The 22863-nt window shown below is 55.7% G+C and overlaps 6 protein-coding genes across 6 annotated transcripts; 5 read left to right on the top strand and 1 right to left on the bottom strand.

The window, feature by feature from the left end:
- The first annotated feature begins 378 nt into the window (after positions 1–378).
- On the top strand, positions 379–1077 carry PHACADRAFT_248387 (uncharacterized protein). Its single transcript, XM_007390996.1, has one exon. The coding sequence runs from the start codon at positions 556–558 to the stop codon at positions 841–843; it is 288 nt and encodes a 95-aa protein (XP_007391058.1). The 5' UTR covers positions 379–555; the 3' UTR covers positions 844–1077.
- A 201-nt stretch (positions 1078–1278) lies between these two features.
- PHACADRAFT_248384 (uncharacterized protein) lies at positions 1279–9907 on the top strand. Its single transcript, XM_007390995.1, is given in 14 exon segments — positions 1279–1938; positions 2025–3439; positions 3493–3972; positions 4029–4142; positions 4194–4264; positions 4335–4369; positions 4422–6969; positions 7023–7331; positions 7389–7526; positions 7528–7537; positions 7578–7582; positions 8324–9512; positions 9572–9686; positions 9750–9907. 7 exon segments carry the CDS (start codon positions 1542–1544, stop codon positions 5867–5869), a joined length of 3960 nt encoding a protein of 1319 aa, XP_007391057.1. The 5' UTR covers positions 1279–1541; the 3' UTR covers positions 5870–6969; positions 7023–7331; positions 7389–7526; positions 7528–7537; positions 7578–7582; positions 8324–9512; positions 9572–9686; positions 9750–9907.
- Positions 9908–11321: 1414 nt separating this feature from the next.
- On the top strand, positions 11322–14297 carry PHACADRAFT_248382 (uncharacterized protein). The gene is made up of 4 exons (XM_007390994.1): positions 11322–12085; positions 12142–12785; positions 12835–13587; positions 13635–14297. Exons 1-4 carry the CDS (start codon positions 11557–11559, stop codon positions 13878–13880), a joined length of 2172 nt encoding a protein of 723 aa, XP_007391056.1. The 5' UTR covers positions 11322–11556; the 3' UTR covers positions 13881–14297.
- Positions 14298–14388: 91 nt separating this feature from the next.
- PHACADRAFT_248380 (uncharacterized protein) lies at positions 14389–16628 on the bottom strand. Its single transcript, XM_007390993.1, has one exon. It carries the CDS (start codon positions 15322–15324, stop codon positions 14923–14925), a length of 402 nt encoding a protein of 133 aa, XP_007391055.1. The 5' UTR covers positions 15325–16628; the 3' UTR covers positions 14389–14922.
- Positions 16629–17223: 595 nt separating this feature from the next.
- Positions 17224–17878, top strand: PHACADRAFT_248378 (uncharacterized protein). Its single transcript, XM_007390992.1, has 4 exons — positions 17224–17315; positions 17377–17547; positions 17603–17677; positions 17737–17878. Exons 1-4 carry the CDS (start codon positions 17271–17273, stop codon positions 17758–17760), a joined length of 315 nt encoding a protein of 104 aa, XP_007391054.1. The 5' UTR covers positions 17224–17270; the 3' UTR covers positions 17761–17878.
- Positions 17879–18501: 623 nt separating this feature from the next.
- Positions 18502–22765, top strand: PHACADRAFT_248377 (uncharacterized protein). Its single transcript, XM_007390991.1, has 4 exons — positions 18502–18583; positions 18647–19987; positions 20039–21678; positions 21738–22765. The coding sequence occupies exons 2-4, from the start codon at positions 19423–19425 to the stop codon at positions 22491–22493; spliced, it is 2961 nt and encodes a 986-aa protein (XP_007391053.1). The 5' UTR covers positions 18502–18583; positions 18647–19422; the 3' UTR covers positions 22494–22765.
- The last annotated feature ends 98 nt before the right edge of the window (positions 22766–22863 follow it).

Raw genomic sequence — 22863 nt, 5'->3', positions numbered from 1 at the left:
CCGCGGAGATGCGGAGATTTTGTAAAGCTGCTCACCACAAAACCAGCTCCTCATATTCAAGCTCCGACTTATTCCCTTTCTCTAGCCACTGGCTACTTACCGCCACGCTGCCAAAGCCATCATGGCAAGATCAGGTTAGAGTCTCCTGATGTTAATACCGCATTAGAAAGCTGTAGCATGCGGTTTGAAATACTTGCACTTTTAGCTGCGCCCATGCGTATGTTGTTATGGTTATTCTCGCACGCAGATGGTGCGGGTGCTGCCACGGCGTCGCTGAGGGTGTAACCTCTCCCCGCTGAGAACAGGCAGTACGTGTGCGAGTTTGGTGGTTTGTCAGTGCAGGTAAGGTTTACGTGACCCTGCCCTTGTTGTTCCCGCGAACTCACACAATGCGGCAGGCTTGTGATAGCTACCGAGCCCTTTACCCTGCTGGCAGCTGAGGCCTTTCGAGATAGATCTGACATCATGCATCGTCTGCAGTCTATCCTCTGGCGCGGTGCCCGCTGTAGGCCTCCAGAGAGCTGCGCTATCATGCGCTGGCCATGATCGTCGCGTATGCTCGCCACGCCGGGTGCTGTGACTGCGTCATGTCTCAAACATCAGGTGCTTGCGGCCTTGTTCAGTGTGTGGGCTGTACCACAGGCTCGGAATGTTCCTGGTCCCTGCACGGGTCCCTGTATTGTCGTGTTCTCTGACGGCATTATCCGCAAGACGCACGGGTCCGCTGCGCCGATAGTCAAGGATTACTTCATAGCAACAGCGGACAACGCCCAAGAGGTGCATTTAGACGGTGTCCGCCCAACCTCGATTCGACGGAGGAGACCTCCAGCTCTTGCCGACTAATGACGAGGACACTACCATGTAGCCTGCGCAATTCTGAATCCGTTTGAACCCGTCAAGGTCTCAGGATTATCTGTCTTGCCGCACAGGTCCTGGGTGATAGGCGATGTATCATTTCTCCGCAAGCGACGTGGACCGTTCTTAGTATGGCAGGCTCAGATACATTGCTGGACGCTTGTTGCAGAGTTAGAGTACAGGAAATTATGGGAATATGAGCCATCGTGCCTTTCGCGTCCGGGACTGGTCTCGATTCTGCGGGCGTTTACCTGTTTCGGCTGAGGAGTTGATTGCTTGAGCCTGAACAAAAGTAGAGAAACTCGCACCACCACCGCCTCTCCGGCGACGACGACCACCTTCGTTTGAAACTCTCGTTGCTAACTTACTCGCCTACGTCGACTTGCGTTTCTTGCCCGCTGTCCTGTTTCGATACTCGGACAAGTGCTTCTAGATCAGCGGCGTCTGCTGCCTCGAGGCAGGACTCTCCCCGCTCCAAGACCAAAGCTCAGACATTCCCAACTCGTGGCTTGCACGCCTCACAATCCCCTTTCCTCTAATTGAGCAAATTTCGGGCTTCCTCCCGTTAGACATAACCTGTTACTCGTCTCTCTCCGTGACCACTCGTTGCCGCCGACCTACCACTTTGCTCATTCTTCGACACCGGACCAGGTCGCATGCTCAAGGCCCTACAAGCCACATCTCCGATGGCCGTGTCCGAACCCAGAGCCAAGCTGAAATCTGTGCTTGGTTTTGCTGCCAGCGGAACGCCGAAGGACGTCGAGACGCTTCCATCCCTCGCAAACAACAACGGCTACAACCGCCCTCAAGCATTCTCGCGTCGAAGTATCGACAGCGTAGCCAGCTATCAAGTCAAGGGCAAGACCCGTACAAATCGTACAAGCGTGGCGGACGGCCCTTTCTTTGAAGAAGACGCTGTAACTATCAGCTCAGACGTCCCCGGAAGCATGAGGAACGGCATCGCGCCCCGTTCAATGCCCTCGCGCAGGATACCCGGTCGCGGCGAGAAGCAAGAGGGACATTGGACCATTAGCGTGGCTGAGACTCCGCACGATACGTCGTCGTACAGCCTGTACGTCAAGAGTGAGTCCAGTTTGCGTTTTCTGCATGGCACGTCGGACGCGCCACGCGCGGCAGACATGAGCTTTACTGATGTCGTTCATCTCCAGCACCGACCCACAATCTAACGCTCACTCGCAGCGCAGTCGAGATCGTCGAAGTAGACGGGAAGTTGCGCGATACTCTACCAGGGCTCAAGTTGCCCAAGCTGCCGCTTGATGCCTCCAGTTTGCCGTCTCCACCCAAGAAGAAGGGCAATTTCCTCATCACGCTTTCGCGGTTCGCGTCACCGTCAAGCAAGAGCTCTACCTTGCGACAAGCCTCTTTGAGTCGTCCGACCACAGTAACTGCGCAGTCGAGCTCACATACGTCCTCTGTGAATACTCCCGTCGCGTCTCCCTCACAAGAGCGCGACGATCCATTTTCATCCTTCTCCCCAGAAACCCTCGGCGGCGTCGACGGAGAGATTCATCCGTCGCATGCCATCGTGACTGCCCTCGGAGCCTACCTCACCGCCGTAGCAAATGACCCCGATGTCCGTCAGACACGCGTGTGGAAGCGATTCGTGAGGGTGCGCACGGATGACCTCCAGAGTGCACGGCCAGAACGTGCAATCAAACGCGTGCGTTCAGACCTTGCAGCCCATCCAAGTCCCAGCAGCACTGCGCCGTCCATGAGCCAAGTTCTAAGCGACGCCGAGAACATCGCCAGTGGCACCAAGACGCCCGAGGAGCAGACTCAAGAGGAGATTCCCGCTCCTGCCCAGCCCGATGCCGAACAGAAGCCTGAGATTGACGATGCCCCAACCGCCGCGGACGAGAAGCCCGCTCAGGAAACGGGCTATGCGCCTGGCGCTCCATACACCACCGGGCAGGCTGAAGAGCCATTGCGGGCAGAGCCCGAACAACAGCCCTCATCAGAGCCCGTGCACGATACCTCTGCATCCCTTCCCGAAGCTCCAATACCTGTTCCCAGCACACCTGAGACCGAGGAAGTCGGCCGATCGACCCCCACGCCCTCTGAGTCGCCCTCCTCAAGAAACTCGCACATTGTCCGTTCCCAGTCAGCAGACCCCATGCAGCGAGCATCCCGCATCCATTCAAGCTCGTCCGCTATATCCCAATCGCTTCGGGGCAGCTCTTCCCAGGCTTCTATGACCGGTGATGATTCCTCTATTTCGACTACTGGACGGCGCTCAAGTCGGAAGAAGCGCTCGAAGTCTGTCGACCCTGCCCAGCTTGAGAAGAAGAAATCGAAGCGAAAAGTGGTTATTGACGACTTCGAGTTGGTGCGAGTCCTCGGGAAGGGTTGTGCGGGCAAAGTGCTCCTCGTGCGCCACAAGCCAACGTCCGGTGTGTACGCCCTCAAGGCTATTACGAAACGGCATGTGCTCGCACATCAAGAGCTGCAACACACTCTCACGGAGCAGGCGGTGCTCAAGAGGATGGCCGCTGAGGGTACGGACCCTTTCGTGGTCAGGCTCTGGTGGAGTTTCCATGACAAAGATTACCTATACTTGGTCATGGTACGTGTTCAACCGATGTCGATTTCGGGAAGATCTCCCTGACACAGATATAGGACTTCCATCCTGGTGGAGATCTGGCCACACAGCTAGCTCGGCTCGGCCGCTTGGGCCGCGACCGGGCCCGTTTCTACGCAGTCGAGATAGTAGAGGGTGTAGAGGGCCTTCATGCGGCAGGTGTGATCTACCGCGACCTCAAGCCGGAGAATATTCTCATTGCGAGCGACGGCCACATTGTCCTGACGGACTTCGGTCTGTCCAAGGAATTCCCACGCCGGTCAGCTGCGGTCACCGCACCGCCAACGCCGTCCGGGTCAAGAAACGAGTTCCTCGATGGCTATGGGCAGCCTACCACCCCGCCTTGGATGGAGGAGCAGCGTATCGCGAACCCCTGGACAGGATTGAATGACACAACAACCACTTTCTGCGGTACTGCGGAGTATCTAGCGCCCGAGGTCATCCAGGGTCTGCCGTACAGCTATGAAGTCGACTGGTGGAGCTTCGGCACAATGCTGTATGAAATGCTTGTCGGAATAGTAAGTTATCTAGGTCCTAGTCCTGTGTCATTGTTTCGCTGACACCACCCGTTCAGACGCCGTTTTGGGCGGACAACCATTCCGACATGTATTATAGAGTACTGCAAGACGAACTCGTATTCCCTGACGAGATCCACATCGATCGCGATACCAGAAGTCTGATTCGAGGAGTACGTCTGATGCTGTCTTTTTCCTTCCTTCACCATCTAACCGTTGTGCAGCTGCTTCAACGCAACCCCGCCCTCCGTATGAAAGAGCCAAGGATCAAGAAGCATCCTTACTTCTCAATGATGTACGTACTCACTTTTACTTGGTTACCTGCCTAAATGCGGTTCCGACAATTCTGACATTTTTACGTACAGCGATTGGTCACATGTGTATCACAAACGCTACATCCGTAAGTGCTCAGAGTGCGCTGTTTACACTTCATTCACTGACTGTATTGACAGCGCCTTTCGTTCCGCCAATCGACCCGTTGAATGCCGGCGATACGCAGAATTTCGATGATACCTATCTCGAGATGGAGCCAGTCATTGCCGATGAGGCCGACGACAGCAACGCGGAGAATGAACAGACGGATAACGAGCGGACGGATGGAGAAGAATCCGTTGCTACTCCTTCGCAGTCGCGCAGCCCATCTGTCCACCCCGAAGAAGGTGCCGTCGATGTGTTTGACGGGTATTCCTTCAAGGGTAGGCACTCGGTCATCCTGGACGACGAAGGCGAAGAGGGCGAAGGCGGTGGGTCTAGTGATGAAGACGGTGGCGAAGGAGATGAATCAGAGGAGGAGTACGAGGAGGAATCTGCCGTCAACGAGATGGAGACTGTCAACGAGGAGCCCGAGCCCGAGCCGGTAACTCCTGAGGCCAGGTCCAAGGATCTTCCCGAGCCCGCGGAGCCGTCACAAGCTGAAGCTGCTCCATCTGTCGAACCGGCGAAACCGGCGACGGAGCCTGCAGTGACCGCGGAGGCTGTCAGCATTGCAGAAGAAGAGACGCATGCAGGGCCGAAGGAAGAACTAGTTGCTCCCGTTAGGGCTTCCGCGCCAGAGGTCATAGAACCCATGGAGCCCGTAGAGCCCATAGAGCCTGTGAAGCCGGCAGTACCGGAACCAGAACCGCAGCCAGAACCTGCCCCAGCTGTGCCCGCTAAGGAGGAGATCATCGTCATCAAGCCTCCAGTTCCTCGACCTGTCGCTAAGGTCCGGGCTCGTCGCGAAAAGTCCGGTATTCCAGCTCTGGATCGCGACCTCGAGAACTACGAGGAAGGTGCCATCGCCGAACGCGACGAAGAGGAAGATGACTGGGACTTCGTTGAAACAAACGTGGACGAGGAGCGGAACGGCGCGAAAGGCGCTGGCCTCTTTACTCGTGGTGGCGTCGTTGATCGCTACAGGCTCACCGTCTTCCGTAAGTCGACGACACGCAGGTCGAATGGTCGTTCGCGGAACACAGAGTCGGAAGAGGGCACACAGTCACCGGCGCTTTCGGAGAAGCAGCGGCGCGGCAGGAACCCCGGCCTCACCTTCCGAAAGAGCCCCAAGGAGTTTTTGCGCACCAAGTCGCCTCCACCAAGTCTCTCGAGTAATAAGTCGCGCATTCAACAAGCCCTGTCTTCAGTATCTACGGCGTCGAGTGCTGGTCCCATTACGCCGTCGGCTTCGCTGTCATCTGCCCTTCCCGTATCGCCATCTCTGAAGTCCAAAGAATCTGCAGTCTCCGTGGGCTCTCCTAGCGAGTCCTCAGACCAGTCAGTCAACGGCGACATAGCGACCAACGGTGATGCTCCACGCGGTGTCTCGGTAGGATCCATCGAGGAGAAGCAAAAGAACAAAGTTCTGAAGAAGTACAAGGAGGGGGCCGAAAAAATGCTGTCCATCTTCCAATCACCTCGGTAGCCCTGCACCCCTCAATCGGGTCTTGGGGTTTTATGGCGCTATCTACATGTTTTCGTGGAATCTCTTGTTTGGATGCCTATGCTTATCTATTGCCCGGTTTGAACTCACTCCTGACACTAAACTGTTTAATGTTTCGGCATCGCAATCACGCGTTCAGGACCGTTCGTCTCTGCCACTGCTCTTCGCTGATACCACACTCGTTTTTCAAATTGTTTTTATAGTTTGTTTCACTGCACCCAATGCTGTCCTTGTAATCGCTCGTAATAGTCCAATAGCAAACCATAGCCTCAATAGAGTCACTCTTTAATCATAGGATTCTCATAGTACGACCAGTTAATCACATTGAAAACCCCTCCTTTCCACTACGAATACACTAGAACGACGGCATGCACAATATATATACATAATTCCAAGCAGACGAATGCGGAACGACGATTAGATGAAACAATACTATCAGTCTAGGTCTTGTAAACTTTTCCTCAGTATCTGTACCCGCTCCTCGACTCGGTCGAGGACACTATTCAGCTCGGCAACTTCGGTCTTCACATCGCCCGTTGGCTCCGAACGTATCGCCGGCCATCCGCCCGCGGCAGCCTTGGTCGCCGTGAGCTCGTCCCAGAGGGCGGTGACGATGCCCTGGACCCACTTCTCGCGTTCCTCAGTGCGGCGCATCTCCTTGCGGCGGCCGACCTCCTCGCGCTTGCCCATCATGACGAGCGTCCAGATGTTGCTGATCACGAGGAGGACGATGACGAAGTACATGATCGCGCTCGCCGAAGACTGGTCCCAGGCGTCCCTGATGAGCTCGAGCGCACCTTCGGTAGATTGCTTCGCGACCTTCATCGTGCCCTCGAGGGTTTCGTACGCCCACTGCAGCCCGCGCTGGCTGCGTTCCAGCTCGCGCACCTTCAATTCGTCGCTGGCCTCCTTGTCTGCGCTTGTGAGCGCTGGCGATGCTGGGGCGGCGGCCTCTGCCTCTTCGACGTCCACTCCTTCAGGGATGAACTCGGACTGGTGTCTGTGGATGTAGTCCCGCATGGATCTCTCGAGCGCGACGTGGTACGTCTTCTGCCCATCGATAGCGGACTTTTCGACGATACCTGGAGGCTTCAGGTCGAAACCGCGCAGCAAACGACGTGCGGATAAAGCTTACCCTTGATGAAGCTCCGGCCTGTCCACTCAACCTGCGTGGTGATGATAACCTTCGTTGAGATGCTGCTGGCCCACATGATACACGTCCGTGTCTTCACAGAGAAGACACTACCGCTCGGCACCTCGGGTGTGCGCGTGGTCGTGACCATCGAGACGTACTCTTCGAATTCGCAGAACGCCATCTCGTCCCTCAGCTCGCATCTCGTCTGCCTGGGACCAATGCTAGCCGTCAGAGGCTTGATGTACGACATGTTCCTAGAGAGAAGTATCGCATTGCCGGGTAGGGGCTCCCAATCCGAAATCTGGATATCTGGGCGATTGTAAAGATGTCAGCAACAAGATGTCAGAACAGCGAAAACGCTCGCACCCATGAGCTTCTGCCCATCACGCATGAACTCTTTGATGAACCCGCTCGTGAACATGAGATTGTAGATCTTCTCTGGTGTCCCAGGGAACACTGTCTCCATCGCAGTTTCGGTATAGTGCTGTCCATTCTTCCCGTCCCACGCGATCGCGCCAGGCGTCTCTGAGCTACGCGCAGAGCGAGCCTTCGGACCGGGACTCTTTCGTCTCAGGTATCGAGGGCTCAGATGACGATGACGATGACGACCTAGACCTCGACGTGGACGACATACCAGTAACGGGCTTTGCGGTGGCGAGCGCAAGGAGAAACCAGGAGTTCCACGAGATGTTTCCGGCTGTGCCAGAGGGCGACTACCTGATTGAAGGTGCGTGCCGTAGTTATATGCGCCTGCAATGTCCGCCTTGAAGCCATCACGGCGTGCTGCAGGCGTGTACGGAGCGTTGTTGACTTCTTGTCTGCTTTATTGATCAGATTACGGCTGCGCACTTCAGCGCGAAATCCTCGTACAAGGCCGGATATACATTTCAGAAAATCATATCTGCTTCCATGCGAACCTCTTTGGCTGGGTTACCGATGTAAGAACACCCATTTTCACATCTTCGGGCCGAATGCTGAGTTCTTTCTGACGCTGCGCAGCTCACCATACCCATGTACGACGTGATTGCGCTCGACAAGCGTATGACGGCGTTTGTTATTCCGAACGCAATACAGGTCACAACACGCAACACCAAATACACGTTTACATCCTTCTTGTCTCGGGATACGACCTTTGACGTTATCTACAACGTATGGCGCCTCGCACGCCCAGACGACTCTGCCTCGCAGATCGCCAGCGGGCCAGGCTCTCTCGACCACAGCAACGGCAGTGAGGAGGGCGTGACCGGTGCCGTAAACGGCAAGGCTAAAGCTAAGCCGAACAAAGTGACGCAGTGTGCTTGCTGCGTACTCGGTCGATGGACGAGCGCGAACGATGCGAGTTCGACCGCTCGTCGCGAGCTATGATCTCAGCAGGAGTGATTTGGGGCATGGACACGACAGGATTCGCCATGGCGAGGCCAGAAGCAGCGATGGCACCGGCGAGGCCTGTGGTCTTACGCTTGGGTGACTTGGAGCTCGTGGTGCTTGCTGACGCTGGACCGGGACTGACAGGCGCGGACTCCTTCACCGACAGGCGCCGGAACATCCTGCGCTTCTTGCTAGTGCTGCCGACGGAGTAGATAGACGCCGCATCTGACTTGTCCGGGGCAGCAAGCAGGGACGAGTTAGGAAAAGAGGGAACGGTAGCACTTGTGGACAAGGTGTGTTTTGAGAGCCCGACGTCTGCAATCGCATTGCTTGAGCTAATCTTCGTGGGGGACTCCACAATGGGTGACATACCCGCGCCGCCGTTTTCAAGATGCCCAGACAAGTTCGGTGAAGTTGCGGGGCGCTCGTGCATGGACCGCGGTGGAGACGCAACACTCTTCCTGTCGCCCTTGACCTTGATCCGCATTCCGCTGCGATTAGACTTGTTCGACTTGTTCGATTTGAGCGAAGGCGTTCGCTGCAACTCTTGCTGTCGCTCGAAACCGGTGGCAACCGTAGCAGAACGGGGATGGTTCACTTGGCTGCCCTGCGATTGTTCACGCAGGTTCCCCGTGGAACTCGAGTGCGAAAGCGGGCGAAGAGTTGACTCGCGCTCAGACATTGCCGGACGGCTGGGTGTGGGTGTGACTGCGTCGTCTTCAACAGGGGACGGAGGTGGTAGAGGACTGCTGCTAAGCGAGAGGGCATGCTGTCGGCGGGGCTTCTTCGATCCCCCCTTTAAGTCCTCAAGCGACTGTCCATCTTTAGGCGTGCTCGAAGAGGAGGCGGACATGTCACTGTTACGCGGGGAAGGTGGGATGACCGTGACGTTGGGGTTAATAGACTCGTTGTCTGTGTCACTCTGCTTGCCGCTAAGCGACTTGGATGGTCTGTGGGTGCTCTGGCTAGCCCTTGAGACTGAGATTGTTGGATGGCGCTGCGATTGGGCTGGGGAGGTAGACGATGGTGAAGGGGACCGTGCTCCGTCGCGGTTCGCGCCCGACTTGACCAGTTTAGTGAAGAAGCTGGGCGCCATTACTTCTTGCGGACCGTCTCCGAAGACTGTGTCAGATTCATGTATCAGTATTTAGCACCATGGATGAAGTATCGCGCCGACGTACAAATCAATTCTAGCGGCTGTCACAGGTGTTGCCCAACGGACAAATCGGCTGTGAGTGGGGATGGATACGTCTATCCTCTGGTAGGGACAGCAACTAGTGAATACGACGCCAGAATCTGGACAGATATCAACGACGAACTGCGATGGAAATCCGATGATGTTGTAGGATGTAGACGTACCACGCTTCAGACGTTTACGTCTTACAAACAGCCCTACTGCTACTGCGCGTTACTATAGCCACCTCCTGGAAATGCGCACGCGACTTGAGCTATCTTCGTGTTGAGAACGGTAGAGGTAGATAGTGGTTCGGTGAAAAGAGCCAAAGCCTCCAGATGAGCTGTTGAGAAGGAGTTCGCACGGCGTGGAATTAGGTTCGAGAATCAGGAACGAGGCAGGCAGTCGGAGCGGATGACGAGGTGTCGCGATGACTTCGGTTCGGGAAGGCGCAAATATGACTTTAATGCTTGTGAATGAGGGAATTCAGTCGGTAAGGTATCAAGGAAATGAGAGAGGATATGAAGAAAGTAGGCTGCTCGGACTAGGGCGCGAGCGGAGGGAAGGTTGCTGCAACAGCCCGACGTCTATCCAGACGGCGCATCGTCATGGGCGCTTGAGCGATCAATCAGGACGCCCGAAGCATTCCTCAGCACTTCTAGACACCGCCGGCTTTCATATAGCATAAGAGGCCGTATGACGACGTCTACAAGAAACTCTATTAATTACAGCATAGAGCTCTAAAAGCTCTGTCTAATGCTCCATATTTTGTGCTGTACAGAGCGTTTTGAGCGGGGTCTGTCGGAGGCATAACGGTGCCGAGCCGCCGGACAACATTAATATTGCGGCGGCCGCAGAGTGAGCGACTTAGACGACGCTCTCGCTTTACGTCTGTGTATGCACATGTACACAGCTGGCTGTGAGCCAGCTCTTCGAGAGACACCATTCAAGTAGCCATATTGCTAGCCGCAGCCTAAGGCGAGAGATGTTTTCTAGTGCTCGTCACACGGCCACAAACACGATTGGCCCATGCGTCTGTCACCTCCGACCGTCGTGCGCATCGAAGGCTTGGCCAAAATACAGTAGACTAGAGCGGAACGCTAGTACTTACTAAAAGCAGTTCCCGTACCTATGCACGGAGACATCACAAGTACCCGAACATTCTGCGTCACCCCCTGCTCGCCCTGCTGCAATTACCGAAATTCCCGTGAGCTTGTGTGATTATCGGGTGCCTGCACATAGCGAACATACATACGATCGTAAAATGTAAATCTACCTACCAACGTCCTGGCGGCGTGTCCCTGGCAGATGGCTCTTGCTTTTGTTTTTTTGGGTTGTCCGGAGTACACAGTGCCGAATCTACGGACCCTGACAAATATGCCACCGGGGTGTGGTCCATGCGGGGTAACAGGAGCTTGATCAGACCATATATGCTTGATCTCCGTAAGAGCTCTTCGGGCTGTCTACCGAGCGCGGAGGCCCATCCAGGGTCGGGCCTGTGAGCAAACAGCCGCGAGTGATGTTCTGGGAAGGCACGGGTGATGATGTACGTACGCAGAACCCTTCTCGCAGCACGGGGTAGAAAAGAGGTGGTCAACGGAGAGAGGCCGGCTCGCGTTCGAATGCGGTTCCTGCCACACGCGGTCTTTGAATCTGATTCGCACCGCCATCTCGGCGTCCAGTGCATCGTGATTCTGCAAGTGCTAGCGCACGAAAGACAGTCGGAAAAACAAGTGTTGCGGGCGTGCACAAAATCCTGAATTTCGACAGGGCGGGTATCAGCACAGGAGCACGCGCGAGTGTTTTCACCGGCACCGACAGTGAAGAGGACATGCTGCGAGACGACGAGGTTGGGCTTGGAAATTGACGTACAGCTCGCAAGACAGATATATCATTCAATGCGTGGGGAATGCTCTCGCTTACGGCTGACGCACTCTTACGCACCCTCAAAAGCAACAGCGACCGTCCGTGGCCAGGCTCTCGAAGTCCCCCATGGCGATGCTCTGCCAGCTCCCCTTCACCATCCTCGAGCACATCGGCCTCGAAGTTGCCGTTATCGACCCGCTAGGCCCTCCCAATGACCTCGTTTCCCTCCTTTGCACTTGCAGACACATTTACAACTCACTCTCTTTCGATGACAACCGCCACCTCTATGCTCGCATCTTCCGGTCGATGTTCGACACCCGTGCAGTGGCCAGACGCTTTGGCAACCGTTGCAGCCGCCTCAACAACGTCGCACAGCAGCTCAAGGTTTATTGCGCAACCCTTCGGCGTATACGTAGGGGCGACACCGCGGCCGACTCTAAGGTGATCATGGCCGACCTGTGGACGGTGCTGCTCATGATGCTCGAGAACGACGGCAAGAACGAAGCCCAGCTCGAGTGGGCCGGCTTGAAGGATTTTGTCGATCGATTCGTGCGCACGAGGCTGTACGACAACAGCGACCAGACGTCCGGGTGGCCACCAGAGAGTGAACTGAATGCACTTGCGCTGTGGTTGATGTGGTTGACAACAGACGAAGGTGTGTACTTATCTCCAGAAGTATCTTCGGATTGGTCTCATAGCTCGCACATACAGTCACTCTCCGGGAAGAGACCGCCGAGGCCCGCAGACAACTGATGGAACTCGTCAGACCTTACGTCGTGCTCCCTATTCGTTATCCAGCGTTCTGGCAGCCTGACTATCACTTTGAGTTTCCCATCCCTGACGGCCGTCCACTGTACCACGCCATAACCCCCCACGGTTTTTACCCACCGTACCGCAATCCAGAGCAACTCGGACACATGCATCAACACCATGGTCTCCGATTCCGAGCCTCTGTCCCTCCCATTTCCATTGCTGCAAAGCTGCTATACTTCGCTCGCTCGGAGGCAACGCCCTTCCAAGTCCCCAACACCCTTCCTGCCAATCGCGAAGAAGCTCTCGCGCGGGGCATAACGCACACTATGCCCACGCAGGAGGACTACCGGCGGTTCAACGAGCACAAGGCAGCGGCACCGATCAAGCCGGCGTCATGGGACTGGTACAGCTCGTTGAACGACGGCGATGCGCGGCAGGAGGACGACGGCGTGTGGAAGAAGACGCTTAAGTCGAAGAGCGCAAAGTGGGACCACGATTGGTACAGGATGCTATACTGCTTCGATCCGTGGTACGTTTCGGAGATTAAATCCCTTCTGTATATGAAGGGCACGCTCGATGGGGACTGGATGGGCCGGATGCTGGTGCGTTCCTCCCACTCGGACCCGCGTCCATGCTCACCTTGACGAACAGTTGCCCGAAAGTCGCCAATACTGGGACATCTACATGGGCTCCACCTTCGAGCCCCAGAAACCAACGATGACCACTGTACCTATCTCGTTCCGTCTACGTGAATACCATAGCGTCAGTCCCAAGACCCCAATACAGAGGGGTGGGCCGCCAAAGGAACAGCCTGAGGATCTCTTCAACGACGGCATAATGCGTGCGTGGGTTCCGGACGGGTGGGAGCTCCGCGAGATGAGCGGCAGTGTACGCCCACACGATGCAAATGGGCTGCAGATCCGCGGTTGTGAGTACGCTCGGTGGCAAGAAGGCCAGGCCAGTGGACACAATCCGACGACGTGTAAGATGTGCATCAAAAGGGACGAAGAGGCACGGCGAGCAGAGAGTGCGAGGGAGAAGAAGCGTAAAAGCCCAAGCGACATGGACGACAGCGGGGACGGCGGCATGCCCACAGAGGACGACGCTGAAGATCGAGGCGAAGGCAGGGCTCGCCCCAAACGTGCTCGAGCTCGGAGCCCGTCTGCACGCCGGAACGAGCCTGTCGCCGTCGAGCCCGTCACCGCCGCGGATGCCGACGCAGGACCTGCCGATCTTGCAGGAGGCATCGACATATCGGGCGCACAGATACAAGGGCATCGTGCAGAGCTGCAGGACATCGTTGGCCCCAGCGTCCTGGTCGACGATCTGATCGACGCTGAGATGAAGGACTCCGCTGCGTCTGTGCCATGTGACGGGGTGCAGGATATCATTCTCGTGGGCGAGGTATGTGCCCCATCCCACCACTCTCGCGCGTACTCATCTCTCCGCAGACTCTCCCCGAGCACGGCCAGGCGTGGCACCACTACCGCTTCTACGGCAGAGTGCGCAAGTACGACGGGCTCGTCGCCATCGTCCGCTTCCCCACGTTCATCCCTGAGCTCGGCACGACCATCTTCCGCGGATACCTCATCGGGAACCAGCACTTCGTCGGTAACTGGCGTGCTGTGACTACCAACTGGAATGCGACACCGCTCGAAGGCCCGTTCATTGTGAGCCGTGCAAGCGACACCGAGTAATGCTCACCAAGACTACATACCCGTGTGGCGCTCTCCCTCGAGTCCGCATTTTTCTCTGTATCATTAGCCGTGTCAGTGATCTGTCTTGACTACTAAAAACCTGGATATGTCTCTCACCTCTACGTCCCCATCTTACGTCTCACATATGAAGGGCTAGATCCGGACAGCACACCTCGAACACTCTGGACACTCGTTTGCAAGAGCGTTCCCCTTCCGAAACTAAGCACACGCTTGCTCGAGAGCCCAGTAGCAGCTATGTTATATCGCATCTATTAGTGTCTTCTCATGTTTTCTCGCAGATCGAGGCTCGGTATCGTAGTATTGTGTTGTTTGCTTTGTCTTGCTTTCGCTATGCGCAACTGTGCAGATGTATTAGTAGTAAGTCAACGTCGTTAGACTTAATATTTGTATTTGTCCTCGCTATGGCTGTAATTTGAGGTGCCCGCGGTCGCACACCTGCCCTAAACCCGCGCGTTAAAATCTGCTGCGGAAGTGTTCGGCGACTTGGTCTTGTCCAAATTTTCGTCCTCTGCAATGTGCATCGGTGCTTGCCGTTACATCCGTCCACCCCCATGGTCAGAACTAGGTTCGATCTGCTGAACATATGGAGGTACTTTCAGCATCCGACAAGCGTGAGCTCCGCCGAACATGGCATCCCATGTGCTCAAGTCAAGAAGCGGCGCAAACACTCCTACGCGCTGTCTCTGTTACAGTCATGGAAGAGGAACGCGACTCGCTTGTCCTGCCATCGGGCCCCGTTATGGGGTCCAGTGGGTCACGGGGTAGTGGGTTCGTATCGTCTCAGTAGAGTTGAGTGCAGCCCATGTCTCTTCTGGCATCTCATCCGTGGCTATGCTCGTAGTTTTGAGGCATACATCTTCCGTGTTGTCGTGTCTATTCTTGCAATACAGTTACGTTGTTACTCAAGCAGTCCTAGTACGAAAGCCTGGATTCGGAGCGTGCAAAGAAAAAGCGAAGAAGATGCGACAAGTGGTAATTAAAGCAAGTCGAGAGCCTGAAGGGTCACCTTCGCAAAGTAATACTAAACCCGCTCCTTGTACCTGCTTTCGACAGGGCGTGTACACCAGCTACACGTATCCTTCTTCAGACAGACGTCCTTCCAATCCTCGAGAACTGCGAGCGGGTGTGTCATGGGATGCACGCTTTGAGGTCCAAGCGGATAGCGGAAATCTTTCCAACAGGTGTTCGCGTGTTGAGAGGGAAAGCATTCGTCCAAAGGGTCTCCAAATAAAATGCTGTTTGCGGTCACTTTGGCGAGAAGAACATCATGAAGCTGTTCGTGCGTGCCGTCTGGTAAAGTAGCCCCATTGTTGACGTTCTGGTAGCAGGCATAGAGCGCGAGGGCGAGTACACTCTTCAGGCCGACATCATGTACCGAGAGAGATGGGACAGACCGGGTTCCAAAGCACCGGCGTAGCCTCATCGGATCGTTCCTGCCTGGGTCCTCCGTGGTCGCCTATGTCGGCCTTTCCTGCGATATCACCGTCCTCGAGACCCTTCCCGATCCCTGCAATCTCTGAACGGCACTCTAGGATGCGAGTAATAGCGTCCTTCGCGATAGCTTTCGCGCCGTACTTGTAGCCGAGCTTGATAATTGTAAGGATGATGTCTATGCTCAAAGGCGTGCGACCAACTGGGGCCCTAGAAATTCTTTGAGCCGAGTATATGCATATCTTACGGCTTCTGGAGCTTGTCTCATATATAGCGCGCAGGAAATATTCCACCTCGTCTGGACGGTCCTGTAGCTTCACAGCGAACCGCGACGCACACCCTAGGTCGCATAACACAGTAACCTCAAGATTCGGTGCCCCTCGAGGGAATCCAAGCACGAGCTCGCGTTTGAAAGTCTTCGAGAAATACGAGAGAACTGCGATGTGCAAGTTGAATAGCTTTTTCTCGGTAGGAGAGACAGTCCACAGAGATCGCCATCTGGAAACCAGAGCCGCTCGCAAATAGCAACGTTGTCATCATCCGGTTTGATATCAACCGAGATGCGTAGACTGAAGTCGAGTCGGGAGATGGCGCCAGCTGAGGACAAGGGTAGGAGAGCGCAGGGCAGACGCCGGCTCGATAGATCCTGCCGAAGTCGCTACCCTATGGTCAGCTGGAGAGTTTGTAGCAGCGCCAGCCGGTCCAATGGCTTCGGTCATCAGATGCTTAGGCTGACGGATCATCTCAGAGCCGTCAGACTCGAAGTTTGAGCGATCCCGTTTCCCCAAGGACAAGACGGAGTTCATGTCGGGCTAGTAGTCCACAGGCGGTGTTCTTCGATGAGATTGGGGTGGGGAGAGAGAGAGAGATAACGCACTATTTCTGTGAATAGCTGAACGTTATATATCTATCGCTCGACAGCGTGAATGGAAGTGTTGAGGGAAGGGCGCATGACGTCACCGACTATCGAGGCGTAGTACGGGTAAAGGCGTCTAGCCAACCATGGACCTCAGGCCAGTAGTGAGCGGAACAGTTAGCTCCTACATATTATGTCCTTGTACTTTCTTTTATTATTATCAGAGACTTTCGGCTACGCAGGTCACGCATACGATACTTGGGAAGGTCATGAGCGGTGAGCTGCAACGTTAGCAAGGCAGCCATTCTCGAACGTCTGCAGCATAGAAGCTTTCAGCGCACCTTTGCTTCGATGTGACAGATACAGTTGAGACGTGCTCAGCTGGGGAGGCCATTCGTGGCTAGCTCCCAACGCGGCAACTCTGGCACGATCAACAAACGATAAGCACGGTGCATCTGCACTCTACAGAGCATGCAACACACCTAATTATCTCAGGGACTTCTTAAGGCCAAGTACCAGCCTTCTTGAAGCGATACATGGTGTAATCGTTGTAGCTTGAGAGTAGACAACGAAGTCTGGTCCGTTCTTCGGTCAATGAGCATGTCCTGACGTCGGTGCTGTGTGCATCTTGCCGGACGTAGGATTGCGACATCGATTACATGATGAGGTAAGCGTCTTACAGTTACATGCACGTTGCACCCCGAGTGGCATGACACCTAGGACAAATCGCGAGAATTCCGGGCAGGCGTAGAGCGGTTGAATGTTCTTGGTCATTGCGCCCTGCGCCGACACTGTAGATAGGCAGATAGACAGTGAACACATATGCGTTGCTGAGTACACTGCCTGACATGACGAGCAGCGGCCTTGAGATGTGATGTAAGGATTTGTCACCAGGTCACTCGCGTTGGCCTTTCACGTGACGACATTACTGAGATAATGGAACGGCCCGCAGCCGTATCAGCGTATACGGTTTGCTCGCGAGCTATATAAGCCCATATACCTCTACATCTGAACTTCCCAGAATCCGACAGAGTACGCAATCGAACCTCCCCTTCCACCCACAGCTCTTCACGAAACACATAATGAGTGTCACGGCAGTCAACAGTCTTGCCCAGTTCCATGAGCTCGTACGTCGCTACGTATTGACTGCTAGCACTAAGCGGCTGCTGACAGGTCGATATCTTGTAGATCAACGGGGATAAACCTGTCGTCTTCGACTTCTGGGCGACGTGGTGTGGCCCGTGCAAGGTCATCAGCCCCATTTTCGAGAAACTGTCCGAGCAGTTCCCCCACATCGACTTCTACAAAGTAGACGTCGATCAGCAGCCTGAGATCAGTCAAGAAGCTGGCGTGCGTGCAGTATGTATCACTTGATCTTGCAAACCGAGGACCGCAGGCTGATTATGAGCTATAGATGCCGACATTCTATCTCTTTAGGAATGGGCAGAAGGTCAAGGAACTTGTCGGCGCAAACCCGCAAAGTCTCCAGGTATGATGTTCTTCCACATGTGCTTGATGATCAGCTGTCCTAACGAAATGGTCCTGTAGCAACTCCTGGCGTCCGCGGCGTGAAATGCAGCTGGTCGCCTCGTCTAGATTTGTACACCCCGTCCTCTGTATTGTGAACATGTCCTGTACTTATACCACGCTGTATAACCAAATAATGCGAACTATGACCTCCTGTACATGCATCAATGGTGTGTAGCTTGTGCGCACGTCAAGTCGGCTTCACGCGCTCTTTGTCCGGCCGTTCCGAGCAATACTTAAGGGCGCACCCATACTCACGCCCATGTCACCGTGGTTACAGAAGAAGCCGCGGTGGTCTTACCTTCAACGTCATCCCAGACTATAGTATTCCAGTCGAGTGAATTGTTGTAGGGGCCAAGGCGTTGCCTAAGGTGGAGAATCTTCGAGCGTGCCGAGCAGCTGCATGATTCGGACGCCTCCGTGCGGGCAATACGCGGGAAATTATTAATCGAGTGTCAACACAGCCCCTACCAGTGAATGATGGGTCTGCCCTGGTCTGCCATGGTGGAGAAACAGCACGATAATGCTCCTAGTGCCATTTTCCAGATAGCAAAGTGTAGTTCGGGAATACGGGAGCGCAGTGGACCTGGAAAGCCTAAAGGCGGGATCGACAGCAAAGCGTTGGACGCCGAATATAGCTCGGTGTTTGCCTTTGATTTGGCGCTAAATATGGCAACCGTCGGGGTGCGTCCAGAGCATGGGCTGCAGCGGGGGCGTTCTATCCTCCTCCTTTACCTTTTCTCTCTTATTCTCCGACCACCATCTACCCCTTCTCTCTCCCTGTCCGCAGGCGCAACAGGCTGGTGCGGTGTACCGCTCGTCTACATCACGCACGTGCTGCTGTCGTCAGAGAATTCCACACCTTCCGGTAAGGACGCCAGTCGACGGTTTATCTATCCATTCACCATTCTGACTTCAAATCTCCGTCAAGACGCCTGAGAATCTGTCTGCCAGCCTCCTTGCAGCTTGCCTGCAGGTCTCTCACCTCCACCCCCGATGGCACTGCTCGGCCTCTTCTCCAAGCGCGACAAGAAAGACAAGGCCTCCAGTAAGTCGAGCGGGGCTTCCCAGGCCGACGCCTCGTCGCTTGCAGAGACATCCGAGTACGTGCTACCAGACAGAAGCGTCCCCGCGGTACCAAACCTGGTCTACGGAAATGGCTCAGCTGAAGCCTCGTCCAGCAAGTTTCTTCTCGGCTTCCGCAAAAGATCGACTCCAGCGTCCGAAGTGGCCGAGCCCGACTTTCTGCGCCCACCGCATATGGTCATTTCACCTAACTCGCGCTCAGAAGCCAGCCTCGACGAAGTTCGCCCGCCCCCAACGAAGGTCAGCTTGTTCGGTGACCCGAAGCACACGCTCTCCACTCGGTCGCTCCCCAACCAAAGCGATCCGCCGTCGATCGCACAGGAGGTGCGCGACGGTGCTGAACCCCCCTCAGCGCCCAAGAAGCAGGGCGGACTATTCTCGTGGGCAAACAAGGAGCGTAAGAAGTCAAAGCCGAGCGATAACCCTCCTTTGCTCAGCGTGGACGTGAGCTCGGAATCATTCAACCTCAAGTCGTTCCGGCATGTACGTCCCGAGAGTCCTCCCCCTGACTCCTCTTTAGCAGGGTCGCCATCCTTGCCTCCTCCAGTCATACCACGCCCCAGGGGAAACAGCGTCGCTTCAGACTCGTCACAAAGGATCTCTGTTGCTGCATTCCGCGAGATGGCCGCACGGCGGAGCGCTGCGAACTCCCCAACGTCTTCTCCTATTTTGCTCCGACCACCATCGCGATCCGACTCGTTAGTGAACGCCCAGCTGCGCCCCATAGCATCCTTCCAGCGGGCCCCTGTCGCGCAACGCGGTTCTACGCTTGCTCTGGCCAACAGCGACTCGTCGTCCGAATCAGAAGACCCGGGCGAATCGGAGTCCGAGGAGTCTGCTGGCTCGTCGACTATGCGGCCCAAGCGACAACGTACCATCACACAGAAGGCGCGGGGGCGTGCCTCGACCGAGCTCGGACACCTTAGTCGCCCCGGGAATGTCACGATGCCATCGTCATCGAAATCGGCGCTGGGTCACGGAGAAGATGTCTCGGACAGTGGTCAATCGCAGCGACCACCAAGCGGCGGGTTCTTTAGGAGTAGAGCTAGCAAGTCGGCTTCTGCTGTGCAACCCAACGCAGCTGCAAGGCGTGCATCGCAAAGGGCAACCGACAAGGGAAAGCAGAAGCAGACAGCGGCAGCACCTGCTCCTGTTTCACAACAGCAGATACCCGCCAAGGTATCCGGTGCGTACGTCGATCTAGCAATCATGACTTGCTACTAACACGTCCTCTCAGACCGTACCCGTAGCAAATCTAGAGCAAGAGATAGCGACTCTAACGATTCTGACTCTTCCTCTGATGATTCTGATGACGCTCCACTTGCTACATTCATGCGCCCATCTCGCCCTGGAAGCGCTGCTTCGAATGCCTCGAGATCTCGCACGCCAGTCAGGCCCCTCATAGATATCTCTACGCTCGGTGCGGCACCTCCGCCACTCCCATCGTTGCCTCGCTCCGAGAGGCCGTCTCCCGTCCCTAATGTACCGGAGAAGTCAACGTCTCCCCCAGTGCCGGATAAAGATACTTCCCCGAACTCCTCCGATTCCATGAGCAGCTCACGTCCGACACATGAAGCCAAGCCTAGTCTCAGTGATAGACTCGCTCGCATTGCGCAGGGTGCTGGCGCGAAGTCTGTAGAGCAACTTGCAGCAGCACCTCCAATAGAACGACGATCTCTCGATGCAAAGCCGACCCTCGCGATGGAGAACAACGAACAGGGACGTCATCCTCAACTTGCTCGTAGCCAGACCGTGCCACTGAGCCCCTCCGACGACTACAATGACTCGCCGTCGCCGTCGCCATCTGCATCTAGGCCAAGACCGGCTCTGAACGCTGCTGCGGCATATGATCTCACGGACCCGAAGCCCATTATACCTACCCCTATACGCGAGCGCTCCCCGCCACCTGCTTTTGCTGTCACATCGCGTCCTCCCTCGCAACTTTCCTTGAACAGGCTGTCTAACTCGCAAGCAACTGTAAAGTTATTGAACTCTCCTTCATCTAGTCCTACAACGTCTTCGTACATTGGCGACTCTCCTTCGTCACCCTCGGCTTCCTCTGTCCTTACAGATTCTCCTATCTCCACAAACAAGCCTTCTCCGTTTGCCTCCACAACGCGTATCAAAACTTCTCTTCCACCTACCCCATCCACTTCAGCGTCGGCTCGTCCTTCCCCAGGTGGTCGCCAGCGCTCGTCTACCCTTGTCCCTCGAAGCACTTTCGAGGCCTCGGCAGGCTTCACAGGTGGTGGACTCCTCGCAAGTCCAGCTGCCGAGCCCGCTAGCACTAAGACTGGTAGCAGTGCACCTAAACAGTCACAGCTACCCTCTGCTACACGAGTTGGTCGTGCACGGTCGTCCACCATGCTTCCACAGATAGACGTTTCACCTGCGTCACGGGTGGAGATAGAGAGTATAGCAGGCGGTAGTGGAAGCAGCCGTATGCACCCGTCGGCCAGCCCGGCATCGGCGGCAGCATCTACCGCATCTTCGTCTCCCAGTCACCAGCAGACCACTCCGCATAGGTTCCCTCAGCGACCACGTGTACCTTTCAGCAGCCCAACATCGTCTTCTGGATCGATGTCTCCCTTGCAGCAGCCGTCGAAGCCATTTGCGGTATCTGGAAGGGGTAACAGCCCTGCAAGCTCGACGGGTGATTCAAGTAGTGGCCGGACGCCGCTTACACCTGCGGACGGAAGCGATCTTGGCATCGGCGAAAGTCGGAGCGCCATCAGTGCACGCAATGGACGTAGGCGAGGGCCAAGCGTCACATTCGAGGACGAAGAAAAGGAGCGCGGACGGGCCGGATCTAAAGTTGCTAACGTTGAAGAGAGGCGCAAGGAGAGGCGCCGCAGCGAAGCGAAGGCCGCCATCGAGGTAGGTTGCGCTACAGCCGTGATATTGGGACTGTTAAAGATTGACGACTATTGCCGCAGCTTGGGAAGGTCTTCAATGGCCAGATCACCCTCCAGGACGATGACGAGGAGGATATGCCTCTCAACGGTCTGGGACCGCGCATGAACACGGCAGCCAATCCGATGATGAGCTTGACTCCCCCGACGCCGGTAACTCCCTGGGGCCCTGCACCTGGTTCGTCAGCGATGGGTACCCCGCCATTCCTCATGCCACCACCAAACGCAGACCCCAGCTTCCTTGCCGCACACCAGCATGCGATGATGATTGCGAAACAGGCATACCAGATGGCGGTCGCTCAACAGGCGTTAGCGGCTGCGAACGAGGAGTGGGAGCGCGGCTCGAGCGTAAGCGCGTTCGGGGGCATGAGCATGGCCGGTAACATCCCCGGTATGAACCCGATGGCAGGCATGGGCATGCCGAGCATGATGCCCGGTGGGTTTGGGATGGGTTACAACCCGATGATGTTTTCGAGCACACAGACGATGTATGCGGGGAGCACAGCCGGGAGCGAGCTCGGCGTCGGCTGGGGCACGCGGAGCGAATATGGCGGGCCAGCGCGGAACAGCCGCACGTCCGCCATGTTCAACAGTCGTCAGTCGGCGTACGGTTTTACCGCGGGCCAGCGGTCGGAGTCGTCGGGCAACCTCGCTGCATCCTCTCAATCACGTCCCACGGGGAGGCCACGGACGAAGACGTCGCCGGCTGACTCCCCCCTGCCTCGCGATTACGCAAAGAATCGCCAGGGACCGCCACCCTCAAGCTTCAGACCCCTCTAACTTATCGGATAATGACATTTTGCGTAAAGTAGCGACGCTGTCTTTCCCTTCCGTGACAGAACCACACGTCTCGCTTTCGACTAATTACACGCTGCATGTTTGAACTTGTTCAAGGCTGCTTACTTCCTTGGCACCCGCATCCTTTCATTAGTCCCCTCTTTCATGGAATTTCACCCCTGCTATTTGCTATCTGACATCTGCCTCCATAACGCATATTCTTCCTCTCTTTATGTATACCGTCCAATAATTACCATCACAGTATTCATCTTGGCTCGTCTAGGATGCTGTTGGAGAAGGTACTGCCCTGTGATAGCCTTTCGGTGTCCGGATCCACTGGTTTGTGAAAAGATTGCGGCCTGGGCCAATTGCT

Source organism: Phanerochaete carnosa (assembly GCF_000300595.1).
Source record: "Phanerochaete carnosa HHB-10118-sp unplaced genomic scaffold PHACAscaffold_1, whole genome shotgun sequence".
In the NCBI taxonomy this organism is placed as follows: Eukaryota; Fungi; Basidiomycota; class Agaricomycetes; order Polyporales; family Phanerochaetaceae; genus Phanerochaete; species Phanerochaete carnosa.
The sequence above is the reverse complement of the archived record's forward strand: the minus strand, read 5'-3'. Positions and strand labels throughout refer to the sequence as shown.